Here is a 20790-nt window from a genome sequence, read left to right on the forward strand (position 1 = left end):
GGAGCACACAGGAATCAGATCAATTACATCTGTGGAAAGAGGTGATGGAGAAGCTCAGTATCTTCACCCAAAACAAAGCGAGGAGCTGACTGTGGAACAGACCATTAACTCCTCATATGCAAGTTCAAGTTGAAGCTGAAGGCAATAAAAAAAAGTCCATGAGAGCCAAAATATGACCTTGATTATATCCCACCTGAATTTAGAGACCATCTAAAGAATAGATTTGATGCATTGAATAACAGTGACCAAAAACCAGAGGAATTGTGGAATGACACCAAGAACACCATCCATGAAGAAAGCAAAAGTTCATTAAAAAGACAAGAACGGAAGAAAAGACCAAAATGGATATCAGAAGAGCCTCTGAAACTTGCTTTTGAATGGAGAGTAGCTAAAGCAAATGGAAAGAATACAAGACAAAAGAGCTGAAGAGAAGATTTCAAAGAGCAGCTTGAGAAGACAAAGTCAATTATTGTAATGAAATGTGCAAAGATATGGAGTTGGAAAGCCAAAAGGGAAGAACACACTTGGCAGTTCTCAAGCTGAAAGAACTGAAGAAATTTTAAGCCTCGAGTTGCAATATTGAAAGATTCTATGGGCAATATATTGAATGATTCAGGTAACATCAAAAGAAGATGGAAGGAATACATAGAATCACTGTACCAAAAAGAATTGGTCAATGTTCATCCATTCCAGGAGGTGGATCAAGAACCAATGGTATTGAAGGAAGAAGTCAAAGCTTCACTGAAGGAACTGGTGAAGAACAAGGCTCCAGGAATTGATGGAATACCCATTGATGCTGTGCTAGAGGCACTCACTTGGTTTTGCCAAGAGATTTGGAAGACAGCTACTTGGCCAATTGACTGGAAGAGGTGCATGTTTGTACCCATTCCAAAGATAGGTGATCCCACAGAAAGTGCAAATTATCGAACAATAGCTTTCATATCGAAGTAAGTAAAATCTTGCTGAAGATAATTCAAAAATGGTTGCAGCAGTATATTGACCGAGAACTTCCAGAAATGCAAGCTGGACTCAGAAGAGGATGTGGAATGAGGGCTCTCATTGCTGATGTCAGATGGATCTTGGCTGAAAGCAAAGAATACCACAAAGATTTTTTTTTTTTTAAACTAAAGAACTCACTGCCATTCATTCGAATCTGACTCATAGCAACCCCCTTTAGTTTCTGAAGCAGTAAATCTTTATGGAAGTAGATTCCCCAGTCTTCCTTCCACAGAGTGGCTGGTGGGTTTGAACTGCCTACCTTCTGATTAGCAGTTACTTGTTTTTATTGACTATGCAAAAGCATTCGATTGTGTGGATCATAACAAATTATGGATAACATTGAGAAGAATGGGAATTCCAGAACACTTAATTGTGCTTATGAGGAACCTCTACATAGACCAGGAGACTGTTGTTTGAACAGAGCAAGGGAATACTCCATGGTTTTAAATCAGGAAGAGAGTGTCAGGGTTGTATCCTTTCACTTATTCAATCTGTATGCTGAGCAAATAATCTGAGAAGCTGGACTGTATGAAGAAGAGCATGGCATCAGGATTGGAGGAAGACTCATTAACAACGCAGATGATACAACCTTGCTTGCCTAAAGTGAAGATGACTTGAAACAATTACTGGTGAAGATTAAAGACTGCCATCTGCAGTATGGATTATACCTGAACATAAAGAAAACAAACATCCTCACAATTGGATCAATAAGCAGTGTTATGGTAAATGGAGAAAAGATTGAAGTTGTCAGAGATTTCATATTGCTTGGGTTCACAATCAAACATCCATGGAAGGAGCAGTCAAGAAATCAGATGACGTATTGCACTGGGAAAATCTGCTGCAAAAGACCTCTTTAAAGTACTGAAGAGCAAAGTGTATCTTTGAAGACTATGGTACACCTAACCCAAGCCATGATACTTTCAATATCCTCATATGGATGTGTAAGTTGGACAATGAATAAGGAAGACCAAAGAAGAGTTGATGCTTTTGAGTTGTGGTGTTAAGGAAGAATGCTGAAAGTACCATGGACTACCAGAAGAACTAACAAATCTATTCTGGAGGAAGTGCAGCTGAAATGCTCCTTGGAGGCAAGAATGACCAAATTTTGTCTCACCTACTTTGGTCATGTTGTCAGAAGGAACTATTGCCAGGGAAGGATATCATGCTTGGTAAAGTGGAGAGTCAGCAAAAGAGGGGAAAGCCTTCAACCAGGTGGATTGACTCAGTGGCTGCAATGATGGGCTCAGGTATAGCAAGGATTGTGAGGCTGGCACAGGACCAGGGAGTGTTTCATTCTGTTGTACATAGGGTTGCTATGAGTCAGAGTCAACTCAGTGGCACCTAACAACAGCAACATCCCTCATGGACATAGACACAAAAATTCTGAACAAAATCCTAACCAATAGAATCTAACAACATACCAAAAAAAAAAAACAATACATCATGACCAAGTGGGATTCATGCCAGGTATGCAAGGATGGTTCAGTGTTAGAAAGACAATCAAGTAATCCATTATATATATAAAAGGAAAAGAGCCACATGGGTCACATCAATTGACAAAGAAAAGACATTTGACAAAATTCAAAACCCATTCCTGATTAAAATGCTCAACAAAATAGGAATAGAAGGGACATTCCTCAACATAAAGGGCATATATACAAAACCAGTGGCCGACATTTGTCTCAATGGCAAGAGACTGAAAGCATTCCCCTTGCAAACAGGTGCCAGACAAGGATGCCCTTTATCACCACTCCTATTCAATATTGTATTAGGAGTCCTAGCCAGAGCAATAAGGCAAGGAAGGGAAATAAAAGGCATCTAAACTGGCAAAAAAAGAAGTAAAACTCTATTTTTAAATGATATGATCCTATACATAGAAAATCCCAAGACTCAGGATGAAAATTACTGGTACTATTTACAGTAACCACCCAAACTGCCAGCCTTCTGATTAGCAGTCATGTGCCTTATGCACTACACCACCAGAGCTCCTAAAAGATGAAGTACTTAGGAATAAATCTAACCACAGATATAAAAGACTATACAAAGAAAACTACGAAACACTTCTATAAGAGACCAAAAGAGACTAACATAAATGAAAGAGTATACCATGCTCATAGATATGACTTAACATTTAGAAAATGTCAATACTACCCAAAGCAATCCACAGATATAATGCAATCCCAATCCAGATTCCATCATCATTCTTTAAAGAGATAGGAAAACTAATCATTAAGTTGATATGGAAAGTAAAGAGACCCCAGATAAGCAAAGCACTACTAAAGAAGAAGAAAGGAGGCCTTACGCTTCCTGATCTCAGAACCTACTAAAGAGCCACAGTAGTCAAAACAACCTGGTACTGGTATAACAATAGACCAATTGAACAGAATTGAGAACCCAGAAGTAAATCCATCCACTTATGGACAGCTGATCTTTGACAAAGGGCCCGCTTCCATCAAGTCTGATCTGACTCCTTGGGTTTCTGAGGCAGTATCACTATGGAAGTAGATTGCCCTATGGAGTGGCCGGTGGCTCAAAATTCATTAAATGGGAGAAGAGATAGCCTCTTTACTAAATGGTGCTGGCAAAACTGGATATCCATTTGCAGAAAAATACAACAGGACCTATTTCTCACACCATATGCAAAAATGAACTCATGATGAACCAAAGACCTAAATGTAAAACCTAAAACTATAAAAGCCATACAAAAAAATAGGGACAGACTTAGGAGACCTAATGCATGGCATAAATACACTATCAAACATAAATAAAAATGCACAAACACCAGAAGTCAAAGTAGATGACTGGGACCACCTCAAAATCAGGCACTTATGTGCATCAAAAAATTTCACCAAAGGAGAAAAAAGAGAACTCACAGACTGGGAAAAATTTTTGACAATGGCATATCAGACAAGAGACTAATCTCTAAAATTTATAGAAAATGTCAATACCTCAACAACAAAAAGACAAACAATCCAATTAAAAAATCGGCAGAAGACATAAACAGACACTTCACCAAAGAAGATATTCAGGTGGCCAACAAACACATGAAGAAATGCTTGCAATCATTAGCCATTAGAGAGATGTGAATCAAAACAACAGTGAGATATCATATCACCCTGGTGTTAATAGCAGAGTTTTAAAAAACAAAACAGAAAACAACAAATGCTACTGAGGGTGTGAAGAGTCAGGAACCCCCATACACTGTTGGTGGGACTGTAAAATGGTGCAACCAGTGTGGAAAACAGTATGACATTCTCTAAAAAATTGGTAACAGAAGTACCATATTATCCAGCAATTCCACTACTAGGTATATATCCTACAGAAATAGGAACCATGACACAAATAATTATGCACACCCATGTTCATCACAGCACTGTTCACAATAGTAAAAACATGGAAACAATGTAAATGCCCATCAGCAGATGAATGAACAAACAAAACAATAGTACATATACACAATGGAATACTACACAATGTTAAAAAACAATGATGGATCTACAAAAGATCTTATAACATGAATGAACCTAGGAAATAGTTTATGATCCCATTTATATGATATATCTAGAATAGGAAAATGTATAGAGATAAAAGTTTATTAGGGGTTAATAGGAGTGTGTGACCAGAACAGGTAAGGTGGGGCAGAGCCCCCAGGTGGCAGGAAGCAGTGGCAGACAGGGCTGGTGGCTGGAATAGGTAGGAAGAAGCCCAGGAAGTGAGCAGAGTGGTTGAAACAGCTAAAGGAGATGAATTTGTCTGTTGGTTTGTCGTACTGTGGTGGCTTGTGTGTTGCTGTGAGGCTGGGAAGCTGTGCCAGCAAGGGTGCCCACGGTGGACTGGTTTCAGTGGAGCTTCCAGACTAAGACAGACTTGGAAGAAGGAAGAGGCCATCCACTTCTCAAAGAATTGGCCAGGGAAAACCTTATGAAAACACTGTCTGGTATATTATTGGAAAATTTTATGAATAGCCCTGAAACATTGTCCAATACAGTGCCGGAAGGTGAGCCTTCAGGTCAAAATATGAGTGGGAAAGAGCTGCCTCATCAAGGTAGAGCCTACCTTATTGATATGGATAAAGTAGAGCGTTTGGGACCTCCATTTGCTGAAGTGGCATGACTCAATATGAGAAGAAACAGCTGCAAACATCCATTAATAATCGGAACATGGAATGTACGAAGTAGGAATCCAGGAAAATTGTTGTTGCTGTTATTTGCTGTCAAGTTGGACCCAACTCATAGCGACCCCTCCTTGGGTTTGTGAGGCAGTATCACTACAGACATAGATTGCCCAGCCTTCCTTCTGAGGAGTGGCTTGTGGGTTTGAACCACCAGCCTTCTTGTTACAGTCAAGTGCCTTAGAAGTTGTCAAAAATGAAATGGAACACATGAAGATTGATATCCTAGGCATTAGTGAGCTGAAATGGACTGGTTTTGGCCATTTTGAAGCAGATAATCATGTGATCAACTACTCCAGGAATGACAAATTGAAGCGGAACGGTGTGGTATTCATCGTCACAAAAATGTTTCAAGATCTATCCTGAAGTACGATGTTGTCAGTAATAGAATAATATTCATATGCCTAGAAGGAAAGCCAGTTAATACTACTATTATTCAAATTTATGCAGCAACCACCAAAGCCAAAAATGAGGAAATTGGAGATTTTTACCAACTTCTGCAGTCTGAAATTGATCAAACATGCAATCAAGATGTGCTGATTATCACTGGTGATTGGAATGCAGAACTTGGAAACAAAGAAGAATCACCGAGTAGTTGGTAAATATGGCCTTGGAGATAGAAATAGGGCTGGAGATCACATGGTAGAATTGTGTAAGACCAACAACTTATTTATTGCAAATACCTTTTTTCAACAACACAAACAGTGGCTATACCCATGGACTTTGCTATATGGTATACTCAGGAATCAGACTGACTACATCTGAGGCAAAAGGGATGGAGAAGCTCAATATCTTCAGCTAAAACAAGGCTGGGACCTGATTGTGGAACAAACAGACCATCAACTACTCATATGCAAGTTCAATTTGAAGTTGAAGACAATTAAAACAAGTCCATGAGAGCCAAAATATGACTTTTATAATATCCCTCCTGAATTTTGAGACCATTTAAAGAATAGATTTTATGCATTGAACACCAATGACCAAAAACCAGAGGAATTGTGGGATGACATGCATTAGGGTTGTATCCTTTCACCATACTTATTCAATCTGTATGCTGAACAAATAATCCAAGAAGCTGGACTACATGAAGAAGAATGTAGCATCAGGATTGGAGGAAGACTTAGTAACTTGTGATATGCAGACAACACAACTTTGAAGAAAGCAAAAAGTCATTAAAAAGACAGGAAAGGAAGAAAAGACCAAAACGGATGTCAGAAGAGATTCTGAAACTTGCCCTTGAACAGAGAGTAGCTAAAGCGAATGGAAGAAATGGACAAGATAAAAGAGCTAAACAGAAGATTTCAAAGAGCAGCTCGAAAAGACAAAGTCAATTATTATAATGAAATGTGCAAAGACATGGAGTTGGAAAGCCAAAAGGAAAGAACGTTCTCAGCATTTCTCAAGCTGAAAGAACTGAAGAAAAAATTTAAACCTTGAGTTGCAATATTGAAAGATTCTATGGGCAATATATTGAATGACACAGGCAACATCAAAAGAAGATGGAAAGAATACACAGAGTCACTGTATCAAAAAGAATTGGCCAATGTTCATCCATTTCAAGAGGTAGCATTTGATCAAGAACCAGTGGTGTTCAAGGAAGATGTCAAAACTACAGTGAAGGAAGTGGTGAAAAACTAGGCTCAGGGAATTGACGGAATACCCATTGAGATGTTTCAACAAATGGATGCTGTGCTGGAGGCACTCACTTGTCTATGCCAAGGAATTTGGCAGACAACTACGTGGCTAACTGACTTGAAGAGATCCATATTTGTACCCATTCCAAAGAAGGGTGATCCCACAGAATGTGGAAATTTTTTGACTATATTAAAGCAAGTAAAATCTTACTGAAGATAATTCAAACACAATTGCCGCAGAATATTGACAGAGAACTTCCAGAAATGCAAGCTGGATTCAGAAGAGATGTGGAATGAGGGATGTAATGTCATTGGTGATGTCAGATGGATCTCGGCTGGAAGCAAAGAATACCAGAAAGATGTTTACTTGTGTTTATTGACTACGCAAAAGCATTAGATTGTGTGGATCATAACAAATTATGGGTAACATTGAGAAGAATGGAAATTCCAGAACACTTAATTATGCTCATGAGGAACTTGTACATAGACCTGGAGTCTGATTTTTGAACAGAACGACAGAACACTGCATGGTTTAAAATCAAGAAGGGAGTGTGTTAGGGTTGTATCCTTTCACCATACTTATTCAATCTGTATTCTGAACAAATATTCCAAGCAGCTGGACTATGAAGAAGAATGTAGCATCAGGATTGGAGGAAGACTTAGTAACCTGTGATATGCAGACAAAACAACTTTGCTCGCTGAAAGTGAGGGTGACTTGAAACACTTACTGATGAAGATTAAAGACTATAGTCTGCATTTTGGATTACACCTCAATATAAAGAAAACAAAAATCCTCATAATGGGACCGATAAGCAGCATCATGATAAATGGAGAAAAGATTGAAGTTGTCAAAGACTTCATATTACTTGGTTCTACAATTTACACCAGTGAAAGCAGCTGTCAGGATATCAGACATCGTATAGCATTGTGAAAATCTGCTGCAAAGGACCTCTTTCAAGTGTTGAAGAGCAAAGATGTTTCCTTGAAGACTAAGGTGCACTTGACGCAAGCCATGGTATTTTCAGTCATCTCATATGTATGTGAGAGCTGGACAAAGAAAAAGGAAAACTGAAGAAGACTCAATGCTTTTGAGTTGTGGTGCTGGCAAAGAATGCTGAAAGTGCCATGGACTGCTAAAAGAACTAAGAAATCTGTCCTGGAAGAGGTGCAGCTATAATGCTCCTTGGAAGTGAGAATAGCCAGACTTTGTCTCACCTACTTTGGTCATGTCGTAAGAAGGGACCATTCACTGGAGAAGGATATCATGCTTGATAAAGTGGACGGACAACAAAAAAGGGGAAAACCCTCAATGAGATGGATTGACACAGTTGCTGCAACTGTGAGCTCAGGTATAGCAAAGATCATGGGGCTGGCACAGGACTGGGCAATGTTTCGTTTTGCTGTACGTGCCATCACTATGAGTCAGAGATGACTTGATGGCACCTAACAACAACAACAGGGGTGTGTGGGAAGGAGAGGGGAAAGGAAATTATAATGTTTAGGGGTATAGCTTCTGTTAAGAGTGATGGAAGAATTTAGAAATAGTGATGGTTGAACACAAGATGAATGTATATAATGTCACTGACCTGTACATGTGAAGAATGATGAAATGCCACATGTTTTATTACCTATATATTTGTCACAAAGGAGCTCTGGTAGCATAGTGCTGAAGGCACTTGACTGCTAACCAGAAGGCTGGTGGTTCAAACCCACCAGCCACTCCTTGGAAGGAAGATGGAGCAATCTACTTCCGCAGTGATATGATACTGCCTTGGAAACCCAAGGAGGGGTCGCTATGATTTCAGTCTAACTTGATGGCACATAACAACAACAATTTGTCCCCAAAAAATGCAGAAAGAAAAAAACACCCTCTGGAGAGTTGAAGCAATCACAGAAGGAACCTTGAGCCTTCTCTGGGCAACAACACTGGTACAGGATGGTAAAGTCCAAGGTTGTCCTTATGCCAAATTGTATTTATTAGAGCTATGTTACCATGACTTTGTAGACTATTCCAGATTTACTGTATTTTGGAGCTTCTGGAGAAAATCAAGTGGGTAGAATCTCATCAGTCCTTTGAGTTTGATGAGCAAGCAAACTAAAAACTGATGCCAAAAAAAAAAAAAAAAAAGGGGGGGGCATCTCAAAGAGTACTATAATGATTAAAGAAATGGATTCAGTAATCAAAACTGTTCTCACAGAGCAGTATCTAAGCCCAGTGGCCCTAATTACCAAATGTCTTGGAAAGAAAACATTCCAAGGTTATAGTGATTTTTCCAGAGAGTAGAAGAAAAACATCTCTCCAACTCATTTTATGCTGCTAATATAACATCAGTACAAAAATCTGACAGGTAAAGCATGGAGAATTAAAATGACAGGCCAATCTCTTATGGGAATCAAGGTCAAAATCCTAAACAAAATATTGGCAAAATGAATCTAGCAATATATCAAAAGAATAATACACTACGATCAAAGCCATAATTGAAGAATGCAAGGTTGGTTTAACATTTATTAGAAAATAACTATAAGTTATGGCATTAAAAGATTGAAAGAGAAAAGCCATATGATCATTTCAAGAAATGCAAAATAAAAGTTTTTGATAAAATTTAACATCATAAATGAAGAACAAATGTTTGATAAAACTTATCATTAATTTATGATAAAAATTCTTGAGAAGCTGGAAGTAAAAGTATGCCTTTCAAATTTGATAAAGGATACCACAGAGAATACCACCTAACATCAAAACTCTTGAAATCCCATGAAAGCTTTTGCTTCAAAATGAGAATAAAAGGATGGTGACTGTTACAGCTTCTGTCTAACATTGTAAAACACAATGCATGGGGAAAAAAGGTACAAATCCAAGATGATATGATTATTTATACAGAAAAGCCAAAAGAAAAATTACTACAGTTACTAATAGAATTGAAGAAGATTGCTATAAACAAAAATACGCAGAGAGCACTTCTATATATAGTAGCAACAGTATAATATCAAATATAAAACCATACCAAACCCACTGCCATCGAGTCGATTCCGACTCATTGCGACCCCTATTGGGTTTCCAAGGCAGCAAATCTTTAAGGAAATAGATTGCCCAGTGTTCTTTCCATAGAGTGGCTGGTGGGTTTGAACTGCCAACCTTCTGGTTAACAGTCAAATGCCTTAGGCACTGTGCCACGAGAGCTCCTTACCAAACATAGCATCTGACTAATTTCAAATCTAATAAAAGATGTTTAAGGCCACTTCTGGGGATGATTAAACATTTTGAGAGACAGTAAAGAAGACCTAAATAAATGAAGTGGTATTCATGGAAGACTCTAAGCTGTTCGTTTCCAATCAAAATCAAAATACTTTTTTTGAACAGGAGGGTGTGAAAATTGACAGATCTATTCTAAGGATGAAGTCTAGTCAAATAACTCTTGAAGAAGTCAAAGCGAGACCATTTGGTTTACAAGATATTAAGACATTGTAAAGCTATAGTAATTAAGACAGCAGGATCTCAGTGGAGAACAGTGAATGAACAGACCAAACAACAGATTAGTGAGTTCAGAAACAGACGCAGGCATAACTGAACTCCTTCTCATTTTTTTTTTTTTTAAACCATAGTGCGAGATGTGGAAAAAATATGCCCTATTCGTAAATGTTGCTTGGATCAATTAATAAAAAAAGACAGTAATATTGAAAACTAAGTAAATACTTGAACAGTGACACCACAAGGGATGAAAAAGAAATGGCCAGTAAGAGAAAGGAGTTCCCCTGTAATAGTCATCAAGACAATGCACATGAAAGCCACAGAGAAGTTGAGCCACATAATCAGCCAATGGCCAGGAGTTAGCACACCTGATGTACTAAGAGTAGCCTTGGCTGTGGAGCACCAGAAACTGCTATTCACTGCTGGTAGGAATGTTTCTGGCACTGCATTTTAGAAAAGACTGGCATCATCTGGTCAGGTTGAAGTTGTGCAGGCATCCCAACCCCACAGTCTTCTAGAGAAATGTGTGTGCAAGAGCAGTATTAGAAAGTGTCCCACCAGGAAACACCTCCCATGCCATCAGTAATGCAAAAAATGCCACGCACTGCTGTGGAGTCAGATCCAACTTATAGCAACCCTCCTTGGCTTTCTGAGGCAGTATCACTATGGAAGTAGACCACCCAACCTTCCTTCCAAGGAGTGGCTGGTGGGTTTGAATCACCAGCCTTCTGGTTAGCAGTCAAATGCCTTAGACAGTTAATGCACTGCTGTGAGTTGTTGCTCAGAAGAGTCTGGGGCTTCTTCAGGCCACAGAGTAGCTCCTGGATTTACTGGCTTCCATTCAGCCCTTCTTGCCCCTTGCTATCTTCTGATTAAGATGGTATCTTTGACTTTGTGTTCCTCCCTATTCCCAGAGCCCATGGTGGTGTTTGCCAAGGAACAGCTGGTACAGAGCAAGGTGCAGGCAGAAGTGGGAGCCAGTGCCACACTGAGCTGCGAGGTGGCCCAGGCCCAGACAGAGGTGGTGTGGTACAAGGACGGGAAGAAGCTGGGTGCGAGCTCGAAGGTGCATGTGGAGGCCACAGGCTGTCGACGGCGGCTGGTAGTACAGCAAGCGGGCAAGGCAGATGCTGGGGAGTACAGCTGTGAGGCCGGGGGCCAGAAAGTCTCCTTCCACTTGGATGTCACAGGTGAGTTTTTGAGTCCCCCTATATCTTCCTGGGCAGTATGACCAGACAGTGGTTGGTGTTGTCTTGTGTCCTGTTTTCTCACAAATCTCCAAATATAACAACTAGCAGGTGATAACTACAAGCTAAGTTAAAGGCCCTTTTTGAAGTGTTTCTCACCTGTTTCCTTGCTTAAACTTTATAAAAACTTTCCCTTTAATTAGGAATTTTAAGAGAAGAGACAGGGAAGTTTTATAACTTGCCAAAGGTTACACAGACTGAAAATGGCAAAGCCAGGATTTAGGCCTCGTTCTCTGGGGTCATTTCCTTCTGCTTGAGAAACTGTTTTCTTGAGTATTCATCCTAGCAGATAAACTGCTGGGACTCATTCTCTCTCTCTCTCTCTCTCTCTGTGCAAATGCCTTTGTTTTGCCTTCAATTCTAAAGGCTATTTTCTCAAATTCCAGTTTAACAGCTACTTTCTTCCAATATTTTAAAGATATTCTATTGTCTTCTGACTCCCATATTTTCTTTTCAAGCATCAACTGTCAGATTTATTATTTCCTTTGAGGGTTAAGATTTTTAAGATTTTTTTCTTTGATTTTGGTTTGCCTCACTCTACCTTTTCTTCCATTTTCCGTACTTTATTTTGGTTATTTTCTTTCATTGTTGTTGTTAGGTGCTGTTGAGTCAGCTCCAACTCATACCAACACTATGTACAACAGAGCAAAACGCTGCCAGCTTGTGTGCCATCCTCATAATCCTTCAGCCCATCACTGCAGCCACTGTGTCAATCCATCTCTTAGAGGGTCTTCCTTTTTTTGCTGACCCTCTACCAAGCATGATATCCTTCTCCAGGGAATAGTTCTTTCTGACAACATGACCAAAATAGGTGAGACGAAGTCTGGGCATTCTTGTTTCTAAGGAGCATTCCAGCTTCACTTCTTCCAGGACATTTATTTGTTCTTCTGGAAGTCCATGGTATTTTCAGTATTCTTTGCCAACGCCATAATTCAAAGCATCAACTCTTCTTCGGTCTTCCTTATTCATTGTCCAGTGTAGTAGTTAAGTTTGTGTGTCAACTTGGTTGTGCCTGGTTGAGTGGCTGGGCAGCTGGATGTAGTATTCCCCATGATGAAACTGGTAATCAGCTCCATGATGAAATCTACGGTGAGCAGCTGAGTAGCTGCCTTAGGGATGTGGGCTGCTTCCCATATATAAGAAACAGCTTTGGGAATGGTCTCTAGCTTATGGCATGCATGTAGCCTGCATGTAGCCAAGTTGTTGTTCAACAGCCTGCCATGCTCTGCCAATCTTGGGACTTTTAATGGACTTGAATTAATGGCCTGCCATGTGGTTTGGTAATATCAGGACTGTGCCTTTTACTTGACAACCTTGGCTTGTCAGCCTCAGTGGCCAGCAGCTATCTAAGTGAAGAAAAGCCTCGACTAGCTTCAGTGGGCTGGGAGTGGGAGGCAGAGCTGAAGCCCAAGGTTGAGAGGCTTTCACCCAGTCCCTAGAGCCCAGCACTTTGAACTCAGACTTAAAGCCTCCAAACTGTAAGAGAATAAACTCCTGTTTGTTCAAGCCATCCCATTTGTGGTATATTCTTGTCAGAGCAGCACTAGGTAACCAAAACATTCAGCTCTCACATGCATTTGAGGCAAGTGAAAATATCATGGCTTGGATTAGGCACTCCTTAGTGACATCTTTGCTTCTTAACATTTTAAAGAAGTCTTTTGCAGGATATTTGTGCAGTGCAACATGATGTTTGATTTCTTGACTGCTGTTTCCATGGGTGTTGATTGTGGATCCAAGTAAAATGAAATCCCTGAAAACTTCAAACTTTTCTCCATTTGTCATGATTTTGCTTATTGGTCCAGTTGTGAGGGGTTTTGTTTTGTCTATGTTGAAGTGTGTTGTTGTTGTTATGTGCTGTTGAGTTGGACCTGACTCATAGTGACCCCTCCTTGGGTTTCCGAGGCAGTATCACTATGGAAGTAGATTGCCCAATCTTCCTTCCGAGGATCCATACTGAAGTCTTGATCTTCATTTGTAAGTACTTCAAGTCATCTTCACTTTCAACAAGCAAGGTTGTGTCATCTGCATATCGTAGGTTGTTGATGAGTCTTCCTCCAATCCTGATGTCACATTCTTCTTCCTATAGTCCACCTTCTCAGATTATTTGCTCAGCATATAGATTGAATAATTATGGTGAAAGGATACACCCTGACACACACCCTTCCTGATTTGAAATCAAGCAGTATCCCCTTGTTCTGTTCACACGACACCTGGTCTATGTACAGGTTCATCATGAGCACAAGTAAGTGTTCTATAATTCCCATTCTTTGCAATGTTATCCATAATTTGTTATGATCCACACAGTCAAATACCTTTGCATAGTTAATGAAACACAGGTAAACATCTTTCTGGTATTCTTTGCTTTCAGCCAAGATCCATCTAACATCAGCAATGTTATCCCTTGTTCCATGTCCTCTTCTAAATCCAGCTTGACTAGGAAGAAGGATGGAGCCATCCACTTTTTTTTTTCCACAAAAATATTTATTTATTTAAAATTTTTATTGTGATTTGGGTGAAAATTTACAGAGCAAATTCATTTTCCTTACAGCAGTTCATATACATTTTGTTTCATGACATTGACTGCAATGCTCTGCAATGTAACAGCTCTCTTCCCACTTCCTGCCTGTAGTTACTTCTTCCCTGTGTCCTTCCTTCCCATGCACTCCTGCCACCCCCACCCCCAAGCCGTCTCCCTGTACAAACACTGCCCTTCTGTTCTTCCATGATTGATTGCTCCAAGGAGTATATCTACCTGATGTAAACATTCACCCCATATACCTGTCTGTTGTTTGGCTGGAAGCCACAGGAGTGAGTTCAGTTAGAGGCCTGAAGGGTAACTAGGGACCATTGTTGCAAGAGTCTCAACTAGGCTGTATCATACCAGCAAACCTGGTCTTTTTTCATGATTTGGAGTTTTGTTCCACATTGATTTCCCACTCTATCCAGGATCTCCTACACCAATCCCCCTCCAAGAGGTTGAAAGTGTTAGCTGGGCATCATCTATTTCTTGTCTCATGATCATATAGGCTGAGGATCACATGATCTACTAGTCCCTTGGACTAATTGTTCCCATGAGTCTTTGATTTTCTTCATTCTTCTTTGCTCTGGACAAGGAGAGGCCCATCATTGCCTCTAGATGGTGGGGCCACCCACTTCTGAAAAATTGGCCAATGAATTTTTGTTTGACCTATCTTTAAGTCATTAAACTTTCTTTGTTGCATCTAATCTTCTGTCAGAGCCATCTATAGGGTTCTTAATTTCAATTATTATATTTTCAAGTTTTATAATTTCCATTTGATTAATTTTACAGAGTCTACTTTTCTAGTGAAATTTTTCATTTTTGATCTAGTGTCTATTTCCTTCAATTAAAAAAATATTAATTGTGGCTATGCCTTAGTCTGATAATTCTAATATCTGTATCAGTTGATACTGTATTTTTATTTTGTTTTGATTTCTAATATTTACTCATGTTTTTGGCATGTCTGCAAATTTTTGATTGATTGTAATATATTTTATATTAAGGTAACTGAATATGAATGATATGATCTTATTCTAGATAGAGGATTCACTTTATCTTTTGCTGGACAAATTAAAGGGAGGCTAACAACCTTAATCCATTCTGGGATGGAGTGGACTTGAGGCTGCATTGACGTTTTGCCAGTGTCAATTCTTCTCTACTCCTGGGCAAAGTCTTCCAAGAATTCCTGCTGAGAGCTTGGGGTATGAATTGGGGACCCGCTCCCAGTAGACCTTGAATTTTAATGTTTGTCTCATCAGACCTGCAAGATGCTGAAAACTCTTCCCTGCTTTCCAAAGGTTTCCAGCTTGGCTTCTTAACCTCTTGTCCCATATAACTTTGGAAACCATTAGACATTTTTAGGAGAATGAGTATTGTCTTCTCAATCTTTATCTCACAAGCCCTTCAAGATGTCAGAAGCTCTATTAGTTTCTCTCTTTTTTGATAGCAGCCCTAGGTCTAGCACTTTCCCCAGATTTTCAGTGTCCTTCTCCATTTCTCCATTTCTAGAAGCAGCAAGTTCCCTGAGAGGAAAAGCTGATGCCTGGAGTGGGCTCACATCTTGAGTGGTTCCCTCTTCTCAGGGATTTTGCTTCCTCAATCCAGGCTGTTCCCCAGGGCCTCCTCCACTACAGCTCAGGCTGTTACCTTCCTTGCTCACTTTGCATATTCCTTTTGAAAGATCCTCATTGCAGTTATCTCTATTAGAATACTTCTTCATTGGCTTTTCAAAGGTCTGGTTGCCTCTTATGTGTAGGACTTTGCTTAAATGCCACTCCTGAGTGAGTTTGCCTCAGACCACTGAATCTAAAGTTACCTCTTAGTCCCTTCTTTTTACTGTATTCTCCTGTTTTATTTCATCATAGCCCTCACCCTAGCATTACATGATTATTATCATGATTATATTTATTTGTCTTTCTTTCTTGATTAGAAGCTAAGCTACACAAGAGCAGAGGAATTATCTATCATGGCCAGTGAAGCATCCCCAGAACCACTCCATAGTAGGCCGTCCATTGTGTGTAAATGATTGAATGAATGAATGCATCTACAGTTTGGAAGCTCTAAGTTCACATATGTATTCATTACAATTCAATGGAATACATTTTTTTAATTGATAATATCACATATTGGTAAGGATGTAGAACAACTAGAACTCTCACACATTGCTGATGGGAATGTAAGTTGTTAGAATAATTTTGGAAAAATGTTTGGCAAGATATATTAAATCATAACACAGTCATACCATCTGTCCCAACATTTTCATATGCCCACCAATGATATATTTAAGAGTATTCATAGCAGCCTTACTCATAATATCTTCAAGTTGGAAGCATCTAAATGACCATCAAGAATAAAAGGAAAAACAAATTGTGTTGTAGTCATACCATGGACTCCTATACAGTAATAGAAGAAAATGAACTGCTGCTACATGCAACATGTAGCTGAGTACCATCTAGTTCTTCTGGTCTCGAGGTCCCTTATATCCTAGGGCTGATTGTTTCCAAATATCCTTGGTTTTCTTCATACTTCTTCACTTCCGACGAAAGGAAACCATTAGCTGCATCTTAGATAGCCGCTTGAAAGCTTTTAAGACACCAAAGTAGGTTGTGGAACAAGATTTTTATGTATTAAATTGTGCCAATTGAGTTTCATGTCCCCCAATACTATGGTCCTGAGTCAGCAGATCCAGTGGTTCTCTCTCCCAAGGTGTCTGGCTGTCTATGAGGGATTGCTCCACATCTGTTTTCTGTTGCTTCTGTAATGATTATGGTTATTTTGTATCACTAGTATCTGTGCAGGATTATCCTCAGCTGAAGCTATCATTGGTCTAGGGTATATTCCTGTTCACGGATCCCCATCTGATCTTCTCAGTTGTCTATGTGTTTATCTGTAGCCTGGTATTTGGTATTACTAGTAACGCAATATTGTGGATATACTGGTATGAGCCACTGTCATCTATATGTGCACAATTCGGTGTCCTCTCTTTCCCAGATGTTATCATTGCTGGTCACAGACTCTTACCATACCATCCCTCTCCTTACCCAACTCAGCGTGTAGCCAACTAGTCCAAAATTTTCCCCTCTCCTTCCCTCCCATCCCCAGTAACCTACAAAGTGAGTTCCTTTCCCTAAGCAAACCCTTCCTTGACTTTTTACAGTAATGGGCTCATACAATATTTGTCCTACACGTAAGTTATACTTTGATAATGTCTTAGTGGAAACACTAGACTGATGCTCCATTAAAAAATAAAAGATTTTACTGAAGGAATTGCATTTCATTAAATGCAGGAACACGGGCTTCTCAAGAAAAAATGCACATGCCCTCCTTGGTAGGAGAAGCAGCCAGTTTTTATTTGGTAAAGTAAACAAAGGAAAATGATTTCACTCAGAGAGGCAAGCACAAGGGAAGGGAGGAAAACACAAGGAATTGTCAAATCACACACTTTCTTAACATCACTTCTTAGCCAAACATTAATTCCTTATTTCTTGATATAGCTTGGCTAAGGCAGCATTTCTAAAGCATACTATAAAAACATTTTTAAGTGGGGTCTTGTGATTGAATGTAGATCAGATTAATTCTAGCTGAAGTTCTTGAAACTAAAACTCATTCTTTTGGTTATAAAGAAGAGAAGGTTGAATCAATTCTAATCTGAAGCCTTTGAAATGTAAAATACTGTTTACACAGCTAAGGGGAAGTAATGTTTGCTCAGGCAAATAAATTTATCTGGTGATTCAGAGAGCAGTTAAGAGAGCAAGTAAACAATTCTTTATCTAAGTTAGAATTTCTGATTCTTCTTTGATATTTGAACAGTAACACTTTTGCAGGGGAAAAAACAACAATGAAAAATCTGATTGGCTTTATACAAAAAGAAAAAAAACAAACTCACTGCCTTTTATTGGATTCCACTCATAGGGACCCCTCCTTAGGATTCTATCTCTATGCAAGTAGATTGCCCAATCTTACTTCCACGGAGTGGTTGGTGTGTTTGAACTGGCAGCCTCTGGTTAGCAGTCAAATGCCTTAGGCACTACATCACCAGAGCTCCTGAGCTCTCTTATAGAAAGGTGAAATGAAAATCTTAATTTAATTTAATATGGAGTTTTGATTTACATCTGAAGTCACCCTATTCAGATATACTAGCACCTCAGTTTTTCTCAGATTCACTACCACAGTAAATAGGTGGAATAGGTTTACCGAACACATATCCTGTCCATACACTCGGATATGCTAGTATACAAGACTGCCTTGCCAACTCATTGCTCACTGTCACAAGGGAAAAACAGTAAAATTGCAGTTAAGTTGCTAGAATATTCTTAGCCACTGTCCTCCGGCTTTTGGAATTACTCTTTATTCAGGACATACCCAAATTGTAGCTCTTTGACAGGAGTCCTTGTATTGTGAACTCAGGTCTGACAGCCCACAGGACATATGACATCACTGAGCTCAAGGAAAAATTTACCGTACACTGTGAAATGGGTTGGTACGGTGTGTATGTCTCTGATTATGTGTCCCTTCCTGTCCCTAGAACCCATGGTGGTGTTTGCCAAAGAGCAGCCGGCACAGAGTGAGGTGCGGGCCGAGGTGGGGGCCAGTGCCACACTGAGCTGTGAGGTGGCCCAGGCCCAGACGGAGGTGGCATGGTACAAGGACGGGAAGAAGCTGAGTGCAAGCTCAAGGGTACACGTAGAGGCCACAGGGCGTGGACGGCGGCTGGTGGTGCAGCAGGCGAGCAAGGTGGATGCTGGGGAGTACAGCTGTGAGGCCGGGGGCCAGAAGGTCTCCTTCCGCTTGGATGTCACAGGTGTGCTCTCTGGGAGTGCTAACAGCCTCTTTGGAGATGATGATGTGACTGGTTTATCACCCAAACAGATCTTTGTGCTGTTTCTTTTAGACTTGTGTTTTCAAACTACCCATTTTCCCACCTTGTTAGTTTTCTGTCACAGGAGGCTAGTCAGGAGCTGTTATCTAGGAAAGGGAGAGGGGACATTCTTCTTCCTCTCAGGTGTTATTTCCAGCCTGGAATGCTTAGTCACATGTTCCCAGGCCCTGGTTGGGACCCTCCTTGTCTTCCTTGATTTTCAGGACTCAGGCTGTGTCTGGTGCTTGATCTGAGGGAGCCTGGAGATCTCTCACCTGGGTTATGTGAATGTTTTCTCTAATGGCTGGTCCTGCAGCTCCCACATGTCCTCACCCCACACAGTGTGAGGCTTCTCACTAGCGAGAGATTTTGAATTCCATTGAGGCTGGTTACCTAGCCATACTGGCACTATCTCAAGCCTGATCTTCAAATGATCACGGTTTGGGTGCTCTGTGCCACTTTTGCTTTTCTCTGACCTAGAAATGGAAGCCTCTGCGCACCTATATGTACAAGGACTAGGTTCACATTTTGGAGTAAGTTCTGTGCAAAGTAAATGAAGAATGAGGGATTGATAGATATGTGTATAGGGAAAAGAGACCCCAGATGCAAACAGGGTCAATAGAGACACTTTTATTAAGCCTTGGACCAGAAAAGACAAAACAAAGACAATCATGAAGGATGAGGGAAACCATCATCATGTACACAGTATAGAAAGCTGAATGGAGTCCATGAGCCATGACCACTGGGCTAATTATATATGGTGGGGAAAAAAAAGGGAATCATCACAAAAACATGATTGGTGGCAGATTAATTCATCACCATTGTAGGCAGGAGTCCAGAAGGAGGAAAAGATCATGATTAGGATACATACATAACAGAAGATATAAAAGGGTTACAGGATTGGTTCTGGGCCTTGACTACCTGGCTAGGTAGTGGTCCGGATAGGCTATGACTCATGACCATGCAGCCTGAACCTTAGCCACAAGGTGGCTACCAAACATACCAAGACCTCAGCCTTAATTTAAATTAGAAAAGGGCACACTCAGTCAAGTCCCCTAGTTCTTCATGGGAGCATAATCTGCTTTCAACCATATTCTTCCTGAAGGCAAACTGCTCCTCCCTAGGTTTGTCCTGGAACTTGTCTTTGCATAACCACAAGGCTGGTTTAACGGTCAGAAGGAACTCAAATGGTGTCTGAGACTTATGTCAAACCTCAGAATGGAGTTAGGGCTCGCACTGCAGACCACAGCCTTCCACAAACCCAAGTGCTTTAAAATGGAAGCTCTAATACATATGTTTGTGTTGTATTTTGGATTCTTTCTTGAAAATAAATCATATCTTCCCTTTGTATTCAGTAGAGCATTCTGTGTGAAATTTCCCTTGGAGTTTGGCATGTATCTTGAGAAATGGAAAGGAATAAGTAGTTTACGCTGTATCGGCATGACTTGTTAATGATGAGTTACTGTAGTAGCAGCCCCTGACTGGTAATGTAGTATTTATTTCATAGAATTCCCTTAATGTGTGTCTGTACCCTCATGGTTGGTCACAGGGAAGTCTAAGAATAAGCTTTATTTTCCTTTTATTGAGTCTTAACCTCAAATGGTAGCATAATGCTTAAGGCATTTGACTGCTAACCAGAAGACTGGTGGTTCAAACCCACCAGCTACTCCTCAGAAAGAAGTTTGGGAAATCTATTTCCATAGTGATACTGCCTTAGAAACTCAAGGAGGGGACCCTATGAGTCAGCTCCCATTCGACGCGGTGAGTTTGGGTATTTTTGGTAACCTCTAATGGGAGTCTGCAGTCCCACATCTGACCACTAGATGCTGCCACATAATGGTCTGTAGTGGATTGGTGCGGCCATTACTTGTTCAGTGGTAAAATTCTTGCATCC

The 20790-nt window shown here is 40.2% G+C and overlaps 1 protein-coding gene across 1 annotated transcript in view; it reads left to right on the forward strand.

Moving 5' to 3' along the window:
- OBSCN (obscurin, cytoskeletal calmodulin and titin-interacting RhoGEF) overlaps nucleotides 1–20790 on the forward strand; it is a 312151-nt gene that overhangs the window by 152593 nt on the left and 138768 nt on the right. The window contains 2 exon segments of the mRNA XM_042782023.1: nucleotides 11188–11463; nucleotides 18564–18839. Of these exon segments, the coding sequence (XP_042637957.1) occupies nucleotides 11188–11463; nucleotides 18564–18839 (552 nt within the window).

Source organism: Orycteropus afer, unplaced genomic scaffold (assembly GCF_000298275.1).
Source record: "Orycteropus afer afer isolate SDZICR_OR568_19922 unplaced genomic scaffold, OryAfe1.0 scaffold00219, whole genome shotgun sequence".
NCBI lineage: Eukaryota > Metazoa > Chordata > Mammalia > Tubulidentata > Orycteropodidae > Orycteropus > Orycteropus afer.